At 42.9% G+C, this 21,520-nt stretch overlaps 1 protein-coding gene across 1 annotated transcript in view; it reads left to right on the forward strand.

Moving 5' to 3' along the window:
- Window positions 1-21,520, forward strand: part of cpsf2 (cleavage and polyadenylation specific factor 2) — a 60,098-nt gene that overhangs the window by 8,220 nt on the left and 30,358 nt on the right. Inside the window, exons 2-6 of the mRNA XM_061242375.1 lie at window positions 133-314; window positions 1,114-1,273; window positions 7,879-7,984; window positions 8,112-8,241; window positions 19,295-19,410. Of these exons, the coding sequence (XP_061098359.1) occupies window positions 166-314; window positions 1,114-1,273; window positions 7,879-7,984; window positions 8,112-8,241; window positions 19,295-19,410 (661 nt within the window). The 5' untranslated portion in view covers window positions 133-165. The remainder of the gene's footprint in view (window positions 1-132; window positions 315-1,113; window positions 1,274-7,878; window positions 7,985-8,111; window positions 8,242-19,294; window positions 19,411-21,520) is intronic.

Consider the following 21,520-nt stretch of genomic DNA (forward strand, 5'->3'; position numbering starts at 1 on the left):
AGGCTTATTTTGTGGGAAATAAATGCTCATTTACTTCCTGCAGACACACATTTCCTATTGGGTGTGTAAAGACGTGCAACAGAATGGTCATATTTATATAAAAAAAAAAAAAAATGTTGTCTGTTATTCCAGTGTGAAGCGTCTGCGGCAATTGAGTAGGTGAGAATGACGTCCATTATCAAGCTGACTGCCCTCTCAGGTGTGCAGGAAGAATCTGCGCTTTGCTACCTGTTACAGGTGGATGAGTTCCGCTTCTTACTTGACTGCGGTTGGGATGAGAGCTTCTCTCTAGACATCATCGATGCAATAAAAAGGTATTTCTTATCAAGCATCCTCTAGATGCTCATTATCCTTCCCCTTCTCTTTCTCTGTGTGGATTTGTGTTAAATATGCACGGTTCCCACAAGTGTATTTTCCATTGTGTGAATTTGAATTTTCTGGTGGCTTTCTTTCCTACAGCTGTCTTTATCCCATCCAAATTCAGGTTGTCCCAATACCTGAAATACCAAACACTAGTGTTAGGGGAACAGTGATGGGATTTTGAACAGAAACACAATAGCCAATGGTAAATGGGTGGCATTTATATAGCGCCTTTATCCAAAGCCCTGTACAATTGATGCTTCTCATTCACCAATTCACACTCCAACAACGATTGGCTGCCATGCAAGGCACCAACCAGCTCGTCAGGAGCATTGAGGGGTTAGGTGTCAGGTGTCTTGCTCTGGGACACTTTGACACACCCAGGGCGGGGATCGAATCGGCAACTGCCCGACGACTGCTCTTATCCAGTGTCACCCGAATGGGAGCCAACTTTGATCACTCAAGTGAGCTTCTGTGAGATTCCAGCTTGTGTAACATATGACTGATTGATTATGAATGAAAGCATTAATTGCGTGATGCTCCATCTTGGCCGAATCCTTGAGTGTGTGTGCGCGATCTGACAACTGAAAGACAAAAAAAACAGTGAAATCTGTCCTCATGTCTGGCGTCCCACATTTTTGACATCGGTTAGGATTTTGAAAAGTCCTATAGTGTGCCCCAGGTTTTAGTTAACCTTTTGCATTTGAAATACTGTGTTGTCAGGACTGACATCTGATCTGATGGTCTCTACAGGCATGTTCATCAGGTGGACGCAGTCCTCCTCTCCCACCCTGATCCCCTGCACCTTGGTGCTTTGCCGTATGCTGTAGGGAAACTAGGCCTAAACTGCACCATTTACGCCACTATTCCTGTGTACAAGATGGGACAGATGTTCATGTACGACTTATACCAGGTGAGATGACGGCAAGTGTGTCTGATACTAATAACAGATTTTCAGTTTCCTACCTTTTCATTTTCTCACTGTCTATATTGTCACAGAGAAATGCATTTTTGAAAGCTCAGCTAATACTCTAGCTTAACTGGTAACAAAACCCAAGTTTTTCACATTTTTGCCATTCACTTTTTGTTGAACCTCAGTTGGGGGGTTCATTTCATAAATCTTCATGTTGTTAATTTAGACCTACACTGTTCATATTCATATGCTATAAATAAGAAATGTGTACATTAAAAAATATACCGATTGGACTCACTTCTTTACTCACTCAATCAGGGACCGCTGTATCATAGGGTGTTGTAACCCAAGTGACACTGCTCACAAGTGCCTGTTACGGACCCAGCATTTCCGTGGGGAGGGCAGGATCACGGAACTTCAATGCGGTAGAATAACTAAAAACAGATTATTACGTATTCACAAGTGTTATGAACATATCAGTCATGTTACTGTTTCTTAGTTTTGTCACAATCAATGCCTAACAAAACTAACAAAAAACTGATTATTGAATTTATTTCTAGCCAATTCAAAAATCCATTGCGTGTTGACTTTAAACGCCTAAAAAGCAGCTAGGAAGTACATTTATATTATTTCAGGATTGTTTTATTTTTTGTTATGCAGCGGAAACTTCAACAGTGAAATACATTGGTGTGACAGACAATAGACACAATTGCGTGTGAAAACCATTTAGCTCAATTTAGGCATTTTGGTCACCAGTAGTAATAGCCTTCCAGCTGAAAACGCAGAAAGAGCAGTGAGAACACGCCCCACAGGAGAGTGATTGTTCACAAACATGCAAGAAATGTTATCTCATGGGAATGAATGCACGTGTCAACCATCGAGATATGAACCTCAGTGATTCTCTAACTTTGACGCTGCCATCGAACGTGACGCGATGGCTACAGTAGAGCTGCTGGATTTGTTTCCTCAGCATCCAATGATTGCGATTGCTGACGTTGATGGCTGTAGTGGAGCCGTGCCCTTAGAGGCTGAGCTTTCCGATTTTGACGAAAAAATTTAACCTTACAATTTTGAGCCGGAATTTTCAAGAGGAAGAATTGCGTTAGCGAGATAGACGGACAGTGGAAGATAAGGCAGCCGTAGCGAACAGCTTTCTTGCATGTCTGACAGCTTATCTTTATGTCCAGAAATCCTAAATTGACCATTGGGAGAAGGGTATCTTTGATGTGCTGCAGAGACTTCACACGATAGCAGCGCCACCCTTTCACCTTTCCTTAGTCGTTCACCATGGAGTACCCATTCAAATAGCCCACGATAAGCGGTTAGAGCTCTTCGCTTCAGCTGCCTTGTCTTTGGCTGTCAGTCTCTCTCGCTCATGCAATTCTGTAAATTCCAGTTCAAAACTGTAAGATTGTATTTCTTTGTCAAAATTGAGCTTGTCTTCGACCTCGACGAAGTTAGAGCCGTCCGTCATATCGCTCGGGCTAGCCAAGTTAGGTTCCGTGATATTTGTATTCTGTATTTTCCTGGGAGTGTCATGTGGTCACCTGGATGGGTGGCCATCCATAAACCAGTCTCTGTGTTCAAGGGTGGGGTTTCAGCACCCGTTACCTTCTGGCTAACACAGACTGGAGATTCAAGCAAAACATGGTAAATGTAAAAATGCCTACACACATAATTTAAGCATTTAATCCCAATAAACCCTAGTGAGAAAAGTGACAGTGTACCTTGAAACACGTAGAATAAAACATTTAAAATAGATTTAACCAAAATCAAGGTTCAAAAATTATTGCTTGGTGCATTCACCTCTGGCAAAGATAACTGCATGTAGCGATGTGCATCTAATTATTCTCTAATAGTTTATGGCGAACCCCCCCCCCCCCCCCCCCCCCCCCCAAATTATTGGCTCAGATATTTCATGTCCTGCAGAAATTCAACACAATTTTGAATTTACAAGCAAAAAAAAATCAAGGATATGTTACAATGGGTTTATAGGTTATTCATGGGCTATACATTTTTTTGACAGAATTCTTAATTACTGGCATTTACCAGGTCATAGCACACAATAACAACAGCTCAGCACATCACATTGATCTGTTTTCATTAGACTTTCAAAAGAAATTAAGGATACACTACAATGGCTAAAATGTTTTTTGGTTTGGGGCTGCATTCTTAAGAAAAATTTACATCTCTAAGTACATTCACATGGAACTTTTATGTTGCCATGTCATTCTTTCCATGCTTTGTAGTGTAGGTCATTTAAATAACCACCAGATGGCAATGTGAACCATGTGTGGATTATTAATACAAAATAATTACTGGGCTTGCTGTTAGAATGTTTTAGAAGTGTGTGTCTAGTCAAATATTTGAAGACTCTAACCCCTAACGGTCTGGAGTACACAGGTTTTTTATTCGATTGAGGTCCAGGTTTTAAGATTGTGTAGCCACAATAAGATCTGTACAGCTGTTGGGCCCTTGAGCAAGGCCCTTAACCCTGCATTGCTCCAGGGGAGGATTGTCTCCTGCTTAGTCTATTCAACTGTACGTCGCTCTGGATAAGAGCGTCTGCCAAATGCCAATAATGTAATGTAATGTAAAAGATGGCCACTGCAGGACATAGATTTTGTTGTCACAGTACCATTTCTCTGTGGATTGTGAAGTATTCTTTGGGTCCTTTAGCCAAGTCTCAGCCTTGCGGTAGGTGGAATCCATTATACCATTTACATTTACTTTTACATTTTTGTCATTTGGCAGACTCTTTTAATCCAAAGCGACTTACAAGTGCATAGGTTCTACCATAAGTCAAAGCATCACATCCAGAACTAGCAAAATACACATGAAATGCTGTTCTAAACATAGTCGTCATCATAAGTGGAATTTTTTTTATTTTATTTAATAAAACATTTTTTGGGGGGGGGGGGGGGTTAGACAAGGATAGGGATATCAGAAAGGAGGGGCAGGGGAAATCAGGAGAGTTTGAAAAGGTGGGTTTTCAGTCTGCGTTGAAATAGGGGGAGGGATTCTGCTGTTCTGACAGTGGTAGGCAAGTCATTCCACCACTGAGGAACCAGAACGGAAAACAGGCGTGAACGTGCAGCTCGACCGCCAGGTGCACGTAGAGAAGGAACCATAAGGTGACCAGAGCTGGCAGACCGGAGTGGTCTAGCTGGGGAGTAGGGAGTGATCAAGGATTGTAAGTAAGGTGGGGCAGTCCCCTTGGCAGCCAGAAACGCCAACACTAGGGCCTTGAAACGGATGCGTGCGGCAATAGGAAGCCAGTGGAGGCCAATGAGAAGCGGGGTGACATGAGCCGACCTGGGCTGACTGGTGATCAGGCGGGCTGCAGCATTCTGGACGAGCTGGAGAGGCTTGATGGCACATGCTGGGAGACCGGCTAGGAGGTAGTTGCAGTAATCCAGGCGGGAAATGACGAGCGCCAGGACTAGGAGCTGGGTGGCTTTCTCCGTCAGGAGATGACGGATACGGCGTATATTATACAGAAAGAACCTGCAGGTTCTGGCAGTGGAGGATACTTGTGGAGCCAGGGTGAGGCAGTTATCAAGAGTCACCCCAAGATTCTTTGCTGTACGGGAGGAGGAAACTACAAAGTCCTCAACCGTCAATGAGAGGTCGATTGACGGAGAGGACTTAGCAGGGATGTAGAGAAGCTCAGTTCTGGCAAGGTTGAGCTTCAGGTGGTGGGAAGTCATCCACGCAGAGATATCAGCCAAGCAGGCAGAGATCCGTGTGGTGACTTGGGTGTCGGGGGGGGAAGGAAATGAAGAGTTGGGTGTCATCAGCGTAAGAATGATAAGAAAAGCCATGGGAAGAGATAACAGAACCAAGAGACATGGTGTATAGCGAGAAGAGGAGAGGCGAGGCCCAAGAACTGAGCCCTGCGGGACTCCAGTTCGTAGGGGGTGAGGGTCGGAGACTGAGCCCCTCCAAGTCACCTGGTAGGAGCGACCAGAGAGGTAGGAGGAAAACCAAGCGAGTGCAGAACCTGTGACACCCATCCCAATCAACGATGAGAGCAGAATCTCATAGTTGACTGTATCGAAGGCGGCCGCCAGGTCGAGGAAGATGAGGACAGAGGAGAGGGATTTGGCTTTAGCAGAGTGGAGTGCCTCAGTGACCGCGAGCAGGGCGGTCTCAGTGGAGCGGCCACTCTTGAAGCCAGACTGGTTGGGGTCATGGAGATTGTTCTGGAGAAGATAAGTGGACAGTTGGGAGCAGACCGCCCGTTCCAGAGTTTTAGCGAGAAAGGGAAGAAGAGAGACAGGCCGGTAGTTGTTCAGGGCAGAGGGGTCAAGAGTAGGTTTTTTGAGCAGGGGAGTGACTCTGGCCCTCTTCAGGGAAGACGGCATGGTGCCGGAAGAGAGGGAGGTGTTGATTAGAGAGGAGAGAAAAGGGAGAATGTCATCGGATATAGATTGTAGGAGGGGAGAGGGGATGGGGTCAAGAGGACAGGTGGTCGGTCAGTGGGATGTAAGGAGTTTCAGTGTGTCGGCGTCAGAGAGAGTTGGGGAGGTAGGAGGGTCAGCAGGGGTGGAGGGTTGGGAGAAGGAATTGCGAATAGCATCGACCTTCTTTTCAAAGAAGGAGACAAAGTCATCAGGTGTAAGTGATGTGGGGGGGGGGGGGGGGCAGAAGAGAGGAGAAAGTTGAAAACAGTTTGCGGGGATTAGAGGCGGCCGCCAAGAAGTTCCCCAGAGGACCCGGGGGGGACAACAGTTTGCTCGGCAAAGTAACAGAAACCGCATGAAATTCAAAAGAGGAGAAGGAGAGGGATGAGGAGAAGACACTAGATCTCCATGAGGATGAGATTAGGAGACCTGTGCCACCTCCTCTGCCAGAGGTTCTGGGTGTGTGGGGAAAAAGAGAAGGCAGAGGAAAGGACAGTCGGGGTGGCCGTGTTTTCTGGTGAGAGCCACGTTTCAGTTAAAGCAAGAAAGTCAAGGTTGAGGTGGGAGGCATAGGCAGATATGAAGTCTGCTTTCTGGACGGCGGACTGGCAGTTCCAGAGGCCACCAGCCACACAGAGATCAATACCAGCGGATCTGGGAGGGAAGATGAGGTTAGAGATATTCTGCCCATGTTGGCGGGAGGCGAACCTCCTACCTGACTGGGACCTGGGGAGAGGAGAGAGGACAGGGATGGGAAGGAAACACATGGAGGGAACTAGGGAGGACAAGAGGGATAAAACGTAGTGAAATGAGGGCAGGCAGCGAAAACAAAAACACTCATCAGGCTCTCAGACAGCCTGGATGGACACCCGTAGATAGACACCCCCGACTTTGTACACCTGCGACTTCGTATGCCGAGGCAAGTAGCCGAGGCTGCCGCACACAGCTGCCACTGGTGCGCTACACAACTGCTTAAATAACACTGACGCTGAATACAGAAAATGCTACCAACCCACTGCAGAACACTAATGCACACTGAAGTGAGTTCAGGTGTGCCAGTAATTATACCCTGAGCAGGGTGCCCAACTATTGGCTCATCCTACAACAAAAGCTGTGGCATGCCAGCCAGTAAAAACAATAGCCTAACTTAATAGCCTAGCTCACCTGAGAGAAACAAACACCTAACCCAGTTTCACTGTAATCTAAATAAACACCACTTGTATTAGCTAACAAACAAACAAACAAATACACAGCAGAACACTATAATGTCAACTTAACTGAATTTCGAAACGGCAAGCAAACAAATAATACTTAACTAATCCAGGAGAAAATGCAACCAACCCACTGCAGAACACTAATGCACACCATTGGTTTTAACCAGTTCCCCTGGACCTCTGGAATTAAAACAGCCCCAAAAGATCACTGACCCACCACCAAATTTCTCTGTGGGTATGGTGTGCATCTCCTTTTATGCACCAGTGTTGTATCTGACAGTATAAATGTTCTATTTGGTCTCATCTGACCATAGCACCTTTGTTCAATCATACTTTAAATGACCAAATGAGATATAGCATTGGCATGTTTGGCATTGTCACAGAAGTGCATGAAAGGAGATCTGTTATATCCATGGTGAAATTTGATGGTGGGTATCGGGCAAGTTTGGCTGACAATCTGGTTGTAGGCCGAGACTTTGCTGTTGGTGGACTTTCCAGCAAGACAATGACCAAAAGCACCGGTTCGAATCCAGCTGTCCGACATTTGTTGCATTTAAGATTTTGTTGCAACAAAATCTATGTTTTCCAGTGGCTGTCTCGCACAGCAGAGCTCAATCCAATCAAAAACCTGTGGGTTGAACTGAAGAGGGCAGTTTGATAAGCACAAATCCTAAGAATTTGAAGAATCTTGCAAGAGGAATATGTATAGAGGAATGGTTCAGAATCTGTATCCAAAATTTTATCATCCATTGTAACAAGAGCCATTTGCCAAATGTAATTTGGGTTGTCTCCAGGTATGCTTGACAAACTTGAACTAGAAGTAACAGGGGGCGAACATAATCCTACAGCAGGACATGTTTCTGGGAGCTGAATCCAACATTTCTTTGGCAATATTCAGAAAATGGAGGGCGGAGGAAAAGGATGTGGGGCGGTTATATGGCAATGAAAATGTTTGACTTCACCATTATGTCCGATGTTTCTTCAGTCTCGTCACAATACTGAGGACTTCACCTTGTTCACCCTGGATGACGTGGATTCTGCATTTGACAAAATACAGCAGCTGAAATACTCTCAGATTGTCAATTTGAAAGGTAAGAATGCTGAAAAACGTCAAATGCTGTTTGTCAGCTTAATGGTTGCTTTTTGAAATGGCATTTTCTTTGGCTGTCTTACAAAACAGTGCCAGATTGTATTGAGCAGAACTGTCTGCTTTCGCAGGGAAAGGGCATGGCCTGTCCATCACCCCACTCCCTGCAGGTCACATGATTGGTGGAACCATCTGGAAGATTGTGAAGGATGGGGAAGAGGAGATTGTGTATGCTGTCGACTTCAACCACAAGAGAGAGATGTAAGTGTTGAGTGGAGGTTGTGGTATAGGAATCTCTGATTTGGTTGGATTTCCATTCAGGGTGCTATGATTCGATTATAAAATTAAATGCTTCTTGCTTTTTTCTTACTGTGTCACCATTTGCCACTTTTAAAACATAGCTTAGTCATTATTGTTCATCCTGAAAACAAGCACTTGGATGAATTTACCTCCTTTATCTTTTATTATCAAGATATAGTAACAAATGGAAGTGTGCCAACTAGCAGGTTACATGTGTGCATATTTTCCAGCACTGCAATGAGTGAAAAAGAAAAAGAAATGTCGACCAGCAGGAGCCTCATTGGTTTAAATTAACACTGACCCCAGCATGTCCGAAATCACTTCACTAAACAAAAGGTATCCCTTAGGGTTGGGTCGAAGGACTATCTTTGCATTTGACTCTTTATGGGAATTGGGGGGTGGAAACAGATTTACATCTAAATTGCGCTGACACAGTATGGAATACATTTGGTTGCAAAATGGCTTTAGGCCATCAAGGGTCCAAGGTACACTCACTGAGCACTTTATTAGGAACAAATACTGTGTGGGGCCTCCCTTTGCTCTCAAAACAGCTGAATTCTTTGTGGCATGTACAGTGGGAGCAATAATGATTTAATCCCTTGCTGATTTTGTAGGTTTGCCCACTTACAAAGAATGGAACTGTGTAGAATTTAATCATAGGTACATTTTAACATTGAGAGACAGAATATCACAAAATAATACACAATAACAACATCATATACATTTTATAAATGTATTATCGTATTTTTGCATGAAATAAGTATTTGATCCCCTACCAATCAGCAATAATTCTGGCTCCCACAGACCAGTTCGTTTTCCATTAAGAAGCACTCCTAATCTCAACTCATTACCCAGAACTCCTGTGTCAACTTGTTACATCGTTATGTAGCTGTATAAAAGACACCTGGCCACACAATCAATCAGATTCCAACGTTTCCACCATGGCCAAGACAAAGGAGCTGTCTAAGGACATCAGGGACTAAAGTCACCGCCAATCTCCCTCGGTCTGGGGCTCCACGCAAGATCTTGCCTCGTGGGATATCAGTGATCATGAGAATGGTCAGGGATCAGCCCAGTACTACACAGGAGGAGCTTGTTAATGACCTGAAGGCAATAGGAACCACAGTCGCGAAGAGAACCATGAGTAACGCACTACACCGTGAAGGATTAAAATCCTGCTGCCCGCGCAAGGTTCCTCTGCTGAAGAAGGCACATGTACAGGCCCGTCTGAAGTTTGCCAAAGAACACCTGGATGATCCAGAGGATGAGACCAAAATAGAGCTATTTGGCATCAACTCAACTCGCCGTGTTTGGAGGAAGAGAAATGCTGAGTACAACCCCAAGAACACCATCCCCACTGTGAAGCATGGAGGTGGAAACCTTGTGCTTTGGGGGTGTTTCTCAGCTAAGGGGACAGGACGACTTCACCGTATCGAGGGGAGGATGAATGGGGCCATGTTCCAGGAAATGTTGGGTGACAACCTCCTTCCCTCAGTGAGAGCACTGAAAATGGGTCGTGGATTGGTCTTCCAACATGACAATGACCCAAAACATACGGCCAAGGCAACAAAGCAGTGGCTCAAAAAGAAGCATATTAAGGTCCTGGAGTGGCCTAGCCAGTCTCCAGACCTAAATCCCATCGAAAATCTGTGGAGGGAGCTGAAACTTTGAGTTGCCAAGCGACAGCCTCGGAACCTTAAGGATTTAGAGAGGATCTGCAAAGAGGAGTGGACCAAAATCCCTCCCAAGGTCTCTGCAGGCCTGGTGAAAAACTACAACAAACCATCTGACCTCTGTGTTGCCAACAAAGGTTTCTCCACCAAGTATTAAGTCCTATTGTTTTATGGATCAAATACTTATTTCATGTGAAAATCTGATATTAAATTTATATGATGTTGCTATTGTGGATTATTTTGTGAGATTCTGTCTCTCAATGTTAAAATGTACCAATGATTAAAATTCTACACAGTTCCATTCTTTGTAAGTGGGCAAACCTACAAAATCAGCAAGGGATCAAATAATTATTGCTCCCTCTGTATTCCACAAGATGTTGAAAACCTTCCTTTGAGAGTATGTTCCAAGTTGACATTATTGTATCACGCAATTTCTGCAGATTCGTCAACTGCATGTGCATGCTGCGAATCTTTTGTTCTATAACATCCCAATGGTGTTCTATTGGATTCACTGCACTGCAGCTCTCTATTCTTCTGACAGAAGTGGAACCCGATGTGGTCTTCTGCTGTTGTAGCCCATCTGCCTCAAGGTTCAACTTGTGCATTCTGAGATGCTTTTTTTTTTTGCTCTTGATTAAAATCTAGAGACTGTTGTGCATGAAAATCCCAGCATTCTAATGGTTGATGTAAACATTAACTGAAGCTCCTGACCCGCATCTGCATGGTTCTATGCATTGCACTGCTGCTATGTGATTGGCTGGTTTGGTAATTGCATGAATAAGTTATACCATACTTAACTTGCCAAAGTAATCTAGTAATCTAGTAATCTAGTTTAGTAGTCCAGGCAGGGCAAAACCATCGCTTGGACCAGGAACTTGGTCAAGTAGGGGGTGAGAAAGGGGTGGATTCTCCGGATGTTGTATAGGACGAACCTATACAGCCACAATGTTCTCGGAGAGGTACAGTCTGCTGTCCATCACCACGCTGAGGTTACTTGCACAGGGTGATGGCGTCTGTGAGGTATCCCCTTGGGAAATGGAGAGATCCAGCTGGGGAGAGGTAATGGCATTTCAGTCTTACCTGGGTTGTGCTTTAGATGGTGGTTCTGTATGTCACTCGGGCAAGCAGAGATACGGGCTGAAACCTGTGTGTCAGATGGTGGGAATGAGATGAAGAGTTTGGTATCGTCTGCACAGCAGTGGTAGGATAGACCATGAGCAGTGATAACAGGGCCAAGGGAATGAGGGTAAAGAGAAAAGAAGGGGGCCTAGGACGGTGCCCTGGGGAACTCCTGTGGCAAGGGGCCGAGGTGTCGATACTGTACCAGCTCAGGCAACCTGGAAGAAGTGACCAGAGAGGTAGGACTCGATCCAGTTCAGGGCTGTTCCACGGATCCTCGTTGCTGACAGGGAGGACAGGAGGATGGAGTGATCCACAGTGTGAAAGGCAACAGAGAGATCTAGAAGAATGAAGACAGGACAGGAGTGCGGTCTCCATTGAGTGGCCAGATCTGAAGCCAGACTGATGGGGGTCTAGCAAGTTGTTCTTAGAAAAGAAAGAAGAAAGTTGATTAGAAGCAGCAGCTTTGGTTGTTTTTGATAGAAAAGGAAGAAGAGATACTCAAAGTAGTAGTTCTGGGTGATGGAAGGATCCAGGGTGGGCTTTTTCAGCAGCGGGTTGATGTGAGCCCTCTTGGAGGATGTTGGAAAACAGCCAGAAGACAGGGAGGAGTTGGCAAGGGAGAATGTCAGGTGTGATCGTCTGGAGGAGAGAAGAGGGGATTGGGTCAAGGGCACAGATTGTAGGGTGGTGGGAGAGCAGGAGGGGAGAAAGTAGAAAAGGAAGGGATGGACCTAGAGGGGGGAGGGACACAGAGAGAGGGGTAGTGGTTACCAAGGTTCTGCGGATGTCTGTGAACTTTTGTCTGTGATGCGCAGCAGTTTTCAAAAAACAGTTTGCTGTGAGTCAACCAGCTTCTGGCACCTAGAAACATGTATTTGAGCCCAGGATGACCAAACTACATTCCACAGTTCCTGTGAATGTTTGAGTTTTGCTTCAGAAACTGTATTTTTAATGTCACCCCACAAACTTTTCAATGGGGTTGAGGTTGGGGGATTGAGCTGACCACTCAGTTACCTCAATCCTTTTTGTCTGGAACCTAGATCTTGCTTGCTTACTCGTGTGTTTGGGGCTGTTGTCTTGTTGAAGCACCCATTTCAGTGGCATTTCCTCTTCGGTATACGGCAACATAATCTCTAAAGTATTTTGATGTATTCAAACGGATCCGTGATCCCTGGTATACGAACCCAACACCGTAGTTTGAAAAACATCCCCATCCCATGATTTTTGCGCCACCATGCTTCACTGTCTTCACCATGTACTGTGGCTTGAATTCAGTACCCAAGGGTCATCTGACATACTGTCGACGACCACTAGACCCGAAAAGAACAATTTTGCTCCCATCAGTCCACAGAATGCTACACCATTTCTCTTTGGGCCAGTCAATGTGTTCCTTGGTAAATTTTAACCGATTCTGCACATGCCCCTTTTTTTAACAATGGTGCTTTAAATAGAATGGCGATTTATTTTTCTTATTTATTGATATATCAATTACCTACCAGACCTGAGAATTTGGCAAGCCTTTCTCCGGCCATCTTGAGAAAGGCATGGTAGTTCATTGATATATGAATAAATAAATGAAATAACCACTGTCTTCTTTTTTTGCCCCTGATACTACTGCTTCCTCAGTTGTCACATGCTTGATGTCAAATACAAAATATGTCTTCTACACTTCTGGTTTCTATATCATCAATTAGCATATGAATCATTATAAATTGCTGTAGCCTGCACCCTTCTGTTTAGGCTGCACCCTTCTGGAGACTTTAGACTTGACTCGGACTCGAGCTTGGAGACTTGAGACTGGATTCGGACTTGCATTTGATGACTTGTGAACATCTCTGGTTCCGTTTCTAAGTATATTCCTCTATGCTTGCATGAATTTCTTGTTTTATGGAGTGAATTACATACAGTAAAAATTTGGGGGCAACGTTGCCTACAGAAACCTATTTTTGTCACCAGGTTGGCTATAATCTGATTACTTGCCTGTATTTGAAATGCATTGCTTCGTAGCCTACATAATGTATGCAATGATATTTGTTGGTTATTTTAGCTGTGAAAAAATGCTATGCCCTACCAACCAGTCCTACTAACTGGGCACACTGCTTTGCCAGCTAGCACCATTCCACCGCCTTGTACTAACCTGTCGGGATCTCCCAACCGCGGTGTGGCAAGCCCTCCGGCTTGATTCACTACACCCGGCTACCCAGCACAGCAACTTGTTGCTGGTCCTCCCAGTCAGGATTTTCATGTGGATTCCTCTGTGGTACACGTTGTTGTGCCATTGCCTATCCTGCTTCTGTTCACAAGCTAACGCTAGCCTCAAGGTAATGTTTTCCTCTCCAGCCATGCCACCGCTTTATTTCACCGTGGATCTCAATAGCCAGTCCACTGCGGATTGTATGGACACTGTTGAAGAATTCGGAATACTTTCGGAATGCTACGGAACACAGACGCAAGTTTGTTTATAACTTCATCTCCTAACTCCATCCTGTCTCTGTGGTCTTGTCACGGTCTGAATTCCTCATTACATCATCACAACAAACAGCACTTGAATACAGCCAAGCTCTGCCCCCTTCCAAACCTCTCACAACTAATTTAAAAATCAACATTTTAAGCTGCCCTTTTTCAACACTTGCTCCCTCAACAATAAAAGCCTCATTCTAAATGAATTTATAACAGACAACAACCTGGATTTCCTTGGTCTCACTGAAACCTGGCATAAACATAAACCTAAACCTATGGACTATTTCTCACTGAACCAGACTACACCCAATGGATACAGCTACCTGGAAAAACCACGCCCTGATGGCCATGTAGGTATTGCTGTTTTTACCGGAAAGACATTAAGACCTCTCCTATTTCCATTCGGGGTGTGAATGGTTAAACAGTTAACCGGTTATCCGAAACTGATTCGTAAACGGTTATAAAAAATTGATAACCGATAAGTAATTTTTTCCTGGCCATTTCAGGGGGTTTAAAATGCAAAAAATGCACCACAGGGAATTGAACGATACAGTATTAGAGTTATCAGATAATTTCTGTAGCTGTTGGTTGACTTATGGCTTATTGTAACGTTATCTCGTTTTGTTAAGGTTCGCAGAAGATCCATGTTTATTCATTGACATGCAAATTCAAACTACCCACAAACTTAACATAGCTTTCCACTCTGCTGTATCTACAAATAAAGAAAGCAATACATCATTGGACAAATGTTGCGTCAAATATTACAATACGCTGTCCACAAACAATCGGCGGCCATTTCAGAGGGTTAAGAATGCAAACACCGCATGGAATTGAATGCTTCAGTAGGCTACTATAGTATTATTGTAATATTTTTTGTGTGTTTTAAATCTGTTGTTTCTTCATCCATGTTTATTTGTTCACACGCAAATTCAAACTAATGGCAAACTGAACTTGGCTTTCCACTGTGCGGTATCTACATAAAAATAAATAAAGCAATACATTATCATTTGGCTATTTAACCATCAGATATTGAAAGTGAAGTGCTTTCAAAAAAAAATGGACACCTTAATCTCACCGCCACGGTTGTCCCGTGCCATATAAAATGCATTGGCATATAAAATAGAAGTTTAGCGTTGCATAAAAATATATCAAATTGTAGAGAGACCTGTATTGGCAGGAAAGTAAAATCATTAGACCAGTCGCTTATGGGAAAATAGACCCGGTGTTATATTCTATCAGTCAAATATTGTGTGAATTTTGAGTGCAACAAAGTTGTTCACAGCAGCATATTTACAGATTACACGACAATCAAGTCTATAAGGCAGAAGCCACAGGGACACAGGATGAAAACATGAAGAATTATCATTTTAACAGATGCATAAAAAATAAAAAATAGACACAATCGACCATAGAAACTACAGGGATTTCTGCAGCTGTGAGGTTGCACTGCACAATGTCAATGCAAATGTAAATATTGAATTTGGCAATTAGGCTGATTTACTATAATCGGATTTACAATGTTGACATGTAACTATTGAGATGGGCCTAATTAAAGTTTGAAAATGCAATTAAATTTCTCAGTAATTCAGTAACGAAAAGAAAAAAGATGTGATTAACCGTTTAAAAAATGGGATTGTAACCGATTACTAAAACTGATGACTTGTCCCATCCCTTATTTCCATTCCACCTCCTCAGTCATTGATCAACTGACCAAAACAGTCACGTTTACACATTCTGCTCCTTGGTACACTCCTGAACTCCGCCAGATAAAATCCCGGAGGCGCCAACTTGAATGACTCTGCAAGAAAACAAACCTAACAGTACATATCCAAGCCTACAATGATCGCATTCAGCAATATAAAGATGCCCTCAGTACTGCCCACACTACCTACTACTCTCAACTCATTCAATCTGGCTCCAGTAATCCCAAAGCTCTCTTCTCCACAATAAACAACCAATTGACAATATCTCCCAATCCTTTGCAGTTAATAAATGCAACTTTTTACTGTTATTCTTCCAAACAATATTGACAATATTTACAATAGCCTGTTAAGGCCTGTCTCCCCTTAATACTGGCCATCTCCCTCACTCGCTTAAGCTTGCTGCCGTCACTCCTATCCTGAAAAAACCTGGACTCACCCCAGACATCCCCAATAATTTCAGACCCATCTACAGTCTCCCCTTTCTGTCAAAAATACTGGAACGTGTTGTCGCCACCGAACTCAAACTTCACCTCACCTGCAATGATCTCTTTGAACCATTCCAATCTGGATTCCGTACACAACACAGCACCGAACCAGCCCTCCTTAAAGTCACCAATGACCTCCTCCTCTCCTCAGACTCAGGCCAACTCAACATTCTTATTCTCCTCGACCTCAGTGCATCATCAACCATGCCATTCTTCTCTCCTGTTTGGAAACTTCTCTCAATATCACTGGCACTTTTCCTGGCTTAAATCCTATCTCTCCGAAAGACAACAATACATCAGCATAAACAACTGCAACTATGCCACTGTTCCCCTCTCACATGGTGTCCCCCGGGGCTTGGTCCCCTCCTCTTCATACTCTACATGCTCCACCTCGGCGACATCATCCGTCGTCACAATCTCCGTTTTCACTGCTATGCCGATGACATTCCGCTGTACATCTCCACCAAATCCATCTCCCCTGCCACTGACTCCACCCTGACCAACTGCCCCGACAGTTTCACAGTGCGCCCCTCCCCTCATATCCGTCACCTTGGAGTAATTTTTGACATTAACCTCTCTTTTTACAAACACTAAATCACACTGCTTTTTTTTTTTTCACCTCAAAAACATTGCCCGCCTCTGCCCATTACTCTCATTCTCTGCTGCTGAAACCCTGATCCATTGCCTTCATCCATTACATTACATTACATTAATGGCATTAACTTCTCCAGAGCGACGTACATTTTATTAGACTAAGCAGGAGACAGTTCTCCCCTGGAGCAATGCAGGGTTAAGGGCCTTGCTCAAGGGTCCTCTATAGCACATCCTCATCCCATCCCACATTGATTATTGCAACAGCATCCTCTATAGCACATCTTCCAAAATTCTCAATAAACTTAAGTACATTCAGAACTCTGCTGCCCAACTGCTCACCCACTCCCGGTCCTGTGACCACATCACTCCTGTCCTGGCTTTCGGTTAGACAATGTATTCAATTCAAACTCTTACTCATCAACTACAAGGCTCTCCATAACCAGGCTCCCCCATACCTCACGGACCTTCTCCACCACCACACTCTTTCCGTGCTCTGGCAGTACTGCACATACATTACAGTGCTGAGCTTAAGTTACTGTTGTCTGCAAGTAGGCTGTATTTTTGGATTATGAGGCCTGTTGTAAACCAATAAGCTAAAACCTGGCCAGTCAAAGTGAAACTAAACTCAGTGTGTAAAAGTCACCCACTGCAAAAAAGTGACTGGACCTAGGAGGTGTTTTGAAACCGTAGGTATTCCCACAGAGGATCATTTAACATCTTACGAGCAAACGATTACACAACCTCATTCTCCAGACCATGTGTTTTGCATTTAAATTTCCAGTTACTACAGACGATCTTTCACGAGCCAGCAATAGAGTCTCTACTGTGTAGTTTTTTTCAAACAATACCGTTACTCTGCAAACACATTGGGCCTCATTTATCTATATTTTTGTTACTCCGCATGCAAATGTATGTGCGATCGGAATCAAACTAAGAAATTGTGTCGTATTTATCAAGCAGGAGGAGACACCGCTTTTTTTCATATCCACATCTGTATGTTGATAAATACCAATCAATCGTAAACAAAAAGCGTGCGCACAAATCTCATGATTAGCATAAATTAACGCCCCTAAAAAACCTTATAAGGACTACGGAAATCAATTTCAGGCAATTTGAAGAGATGGCCGAGAAAAGATGAGAACTTTTTAAAATGCTGTGTAGCCTACACATGATCAGATTTTTAAAATCATTATATGACTCTGTGTGCTATAGCTACTTTGTAACTTGTCGTTGTGAACATTTAAATGCATATTAAAACTCATGTACAACATCTTCTATGCCATGATGTATTCTTATAATAAACTTGAACTCTTTTGTTCATTGTTTATTCTGTTCAAAAATGGACAAGGAAATTAAGCTGATTGTCCTGGTGGAGGAAGATAAAGCAATATGCCAAACTGATGCGCCAAACCTGACGAAGATCCACTGCGATCAAAACGTTTTCAGCAATAAAGTTGTGTAAGGAGCGCATATCAGTGTGTGGGCTTCCTTTTCATCCATCTAATCTATGACTTGTATGCCCTATTCATTGCAAACTTTGTTTGTGTTTTATGGAATTTATATTTAACTCCACTTAAGTATAAATTAATCAGGATTGCTGGAATGAAACATCACCTATCCTCTCCAACACAAGCTGCTTTGTGTCCTCGTGTCACGTATGGAAAGCCTTCTATTCAGAATTTGCAATATCAATACCAAGTATTAATCAACATGATCCTAGCAAGGCTATGCTCCCATAACCAAAAAAATGTATGATCAAATAAATTGTTTATTTGACATTACTATATTGCGAGTGTTATGACCCGGTCTAAGGTCAGGCTATGACAGGGTAGAGCACAGGGAGATGTGCATGTGCACTGGGTATGGGAGTGGGACTGCTGGCCAATGATTAACTCCAGTCCTGCCTGCCTGACAAAATCTAACTATACCTCGCTAGTCTTTAAGGTTTACTGGGCTCCAAGCGGGCAAGTAGCCAACCCCATAACGGAGATCAGCTGATCTCCCACAATCGCCCTCAAAAACAAATAAAGGTAAAGCAATCACGCAAAATAACAAATAGTGTCCTGATGGACAGATGCAATCTAACTGGAACACTAAATAACCGGAGTCACTATACAGCAAGTCAAAGTCAGGGGTTGAACAAACCAAAAGGGTTAAGACAAGAATCAGAACCGTAAAAGAATATAGTCAAAAATAGTCAAAAACCAATCGGCAAAGAAATCAAAAGGGGCTATAGACATAGACAAATTGAAAGGAGTTAAGTGGGAGTCGTAAGTCGAACCCAAAGTCAAAGTAATGACCGATCCACAAGTCACGCACAAGGTTTGCAGAGCAAGTCTACCGAGAGCAATACAAACAGCAGCCTTCTTAAAGACTGAAAGTGGAAATTGCCAATCGAGGGCAAACATCGAAGTGAAACCGATAGTCCTGCATCCAGCAAGGATGCAAGTACAAAAGCTCAAGACAGTGGTCGTGACACTCAGTATGCATTGCATGAAGCAAGATTGTAAGATGGCATTATATTTAAAAGCTAGCAAGGAAACAATGTGCTCATGATTACTAGGCCTGCCTAGATAGCAACATTCTCTTTGGTGACCTGCTAGCAAATAGGCTGTGTAGGGAGGGAGTAAACTTGTTCTAATTTAATCTCACTTTTGCAAATGAGCAATTTTGGCTACATTTTTTTGATAACCAGTTGTTGGCTGAGAGCAATGGTAGACATAATGTTTCTGTGTTTTGAGTTTCTTGTCCCCGTTCAAGTATTTTTCTTCCCACTGGGAAGTTTGTTACTGCAATTGCTCGGTTTTTGGAGGTTGAGGTCTGATTTCTTTGCAGGAAATTCACTGTACAGCATCTTTGTTGCTCTCTCTGTAAAAATTGTTATACAAACATAGTGAAATCGAATTGTTTCCTTAGCTTCCTTCGGCATCCTTTAATTTATTATTTTATTTTATTTTTATTTTTTTTGTCGTCACAGACACCTCAATGGCTGCTCTCTGGAGATGGTGAATCGGCCTTCCCTGCTCATCACAGACTCTTTCAATGCCACCTACGTGCAGCCACGCAGAAAACAACGTGATGAGCAGCTCCTCAGTAAGTTCAACCTGTAAAGCATTTCTTAATTTGTTTTTTGAACTTGGACGAGGTCCAAAGAAGCTAAGCTGGTTCACTGGATACATCTTTAATCGGGTTGTAAAGTTCTGGAAAAGGTTTTGAGGAATTATGAGGGAATTTTGGCAGCTTATACTAGGGAGGGCAAAATGAAGCTTTAGAATGTAGACCATAGTTTGTGCATGTGAACTCAATACATTTCTTACATAAAACTTACTTTGTCAACTTAATTACTTCACAGCAGTGGTGATTAAGATTTTTGAGCTATTGAGTGTTATTGATCTTCATATTAGGTTAGCATGGTGGAGCTAGCCCTAGCCAATCGCACTAACCCCTACAATTTGTTGTTTGATGGTATATGGTCAGTCGAATAAAAATGGACATATTCCATTATGGTGAATGGCACTGAAATATTTCCGTCGCATCTACAAAAAACGAAAGTGATGCAAAAGTCCCACTATAGGATTGATTTAAATCTTTTAAAGGTACATATTTTCTGAATCGTCATCATTTTTTTGGCCACTAAGTAAAGCAGCGCAATCTGAATATACATTTGTTATGTAAATTATATCAGAAAGATTCAGCATTATTTGCTTCCTAAACTTCACTCAAAATCATTTACATGATTGGAGCTTGACCTGTCTCTTATCAAAATCCATTTTAACATATTAACCAATCAGCTGGGACTTTTAAGTTATAAGGCGGGATATAGCCAGTGTCCAGCGAAAACATTGACCTTGCCACCAGTCAGAATTTTGTGTCTGAACTGGTACCAACTGCCATAGAAAGCTTGTAAAATTGGCAAGAGCAATCGTTGTCAATGTTGAAGAATACCATAAATGTAAACAATGGAATGTTCAGTAAAATTTGTCTGATTTTCAGTGCCATCAAGGTCTTGCTCTTATCATTGATGGAATGTTGGTGAAAAACAGTCAGTTTATCACATTACATTTCCACATAAGGACAATTATTATGTAGTGTAGCAGTCGGGAGTGATTAGGCTTCTGGGGAACAGCGGAAGCAGCAACGCGAGTCTAAACAGAAAAGCATCACTACTTACTTTGTCAAGGTTCTTTCTTTCAGTACTGGGCTTTCGGTTTGGCACCAGACTTGGGTGGTAAACTCGAAATACCCAATACCGGGGGATTTAATTCACCCTGAGGTATAATTTTCCCACATCTTCAAACCGTAATACTGCCACGGCCCATTTTTTCTTTTTTCTTTAAAGATGCTCATCTCTGTCTATCTTTGGATTTGCTGCTGATGTGTAAAAAGTGTCGAAAGTGCCTGCCCCCTTTCCAATTGCTTCAATTAGTTTAACATATTTTTTGTGGAATGCTGGGGCAGGGGCAGATGCTTCGGGTAAAAATAAAAAGAAGTCTGGAAATTCACCCCAAAAAAGTGAGAGTGTTTAAAGTGAGAGATAATGTCATAATGGTTGACAAAAGTTGAAAGAGTGTTGATTGAGAGATGTTGAGAGATGATTGGAAAAAGCCAAAAAAAGACCAGTATCTTGACCTATGACGAGGCTTCCAATGCAGAATATTTTACTAAGTTATTACAGTCAAGTAATGACACACTATTGAACTGAAAAACAACAATTGCTAATCAGTTAAAGATTACAGGGAGGGAGGTAGGGAGGAGTTGGGAGAGGGGCATCTTGAAGAGGTGTGTCTTCAGTCTGTGCTTGAAGGTGGTCAGGTGCTGTTATCTCCAGGAATATCAGCACCTATTTGTCTCAATCAGTATATACACTCATCAGTCAATGTGATGTATGTAAATACAGGTCAGGAGCTTCAGTTGATGTTCACATCAACCATCAGAATGTGGAAAAAAAATTGATCAAAGTTACTTAGATCTAAGTGGTTTCACTATCTCAGAATCTGCTGATCTCCTGGGATTTTCACACACTCGAGTTGGCAAAGAATGGTGCAAAAAAACAAAAAACAATCCAATGAGCAGCAGTTCTGCAGATCGAAACGCCTTGTTAATGAGACATCAGAGGAGAATGCCCAAGCTAGTGGTGCCCAAGCTAGTGGTGACAATAACCAAAATCAATGAAAGAAATAATAATATGGACCTAAGAATAAAA

Source organism: Conger conger, chromosome 5 (genome assembly GCF_963514075.1).
Source record: "Conger conger chromosome 5, fConCon1.1, whole genome shotgun sequence".
In the NCBI taxonomy this organism is placed as follows: Eukaryota; Metazoa; Chordata; class Actinopteri; order Anguilliformes; family Congridae; genus Conger; species Conger conger.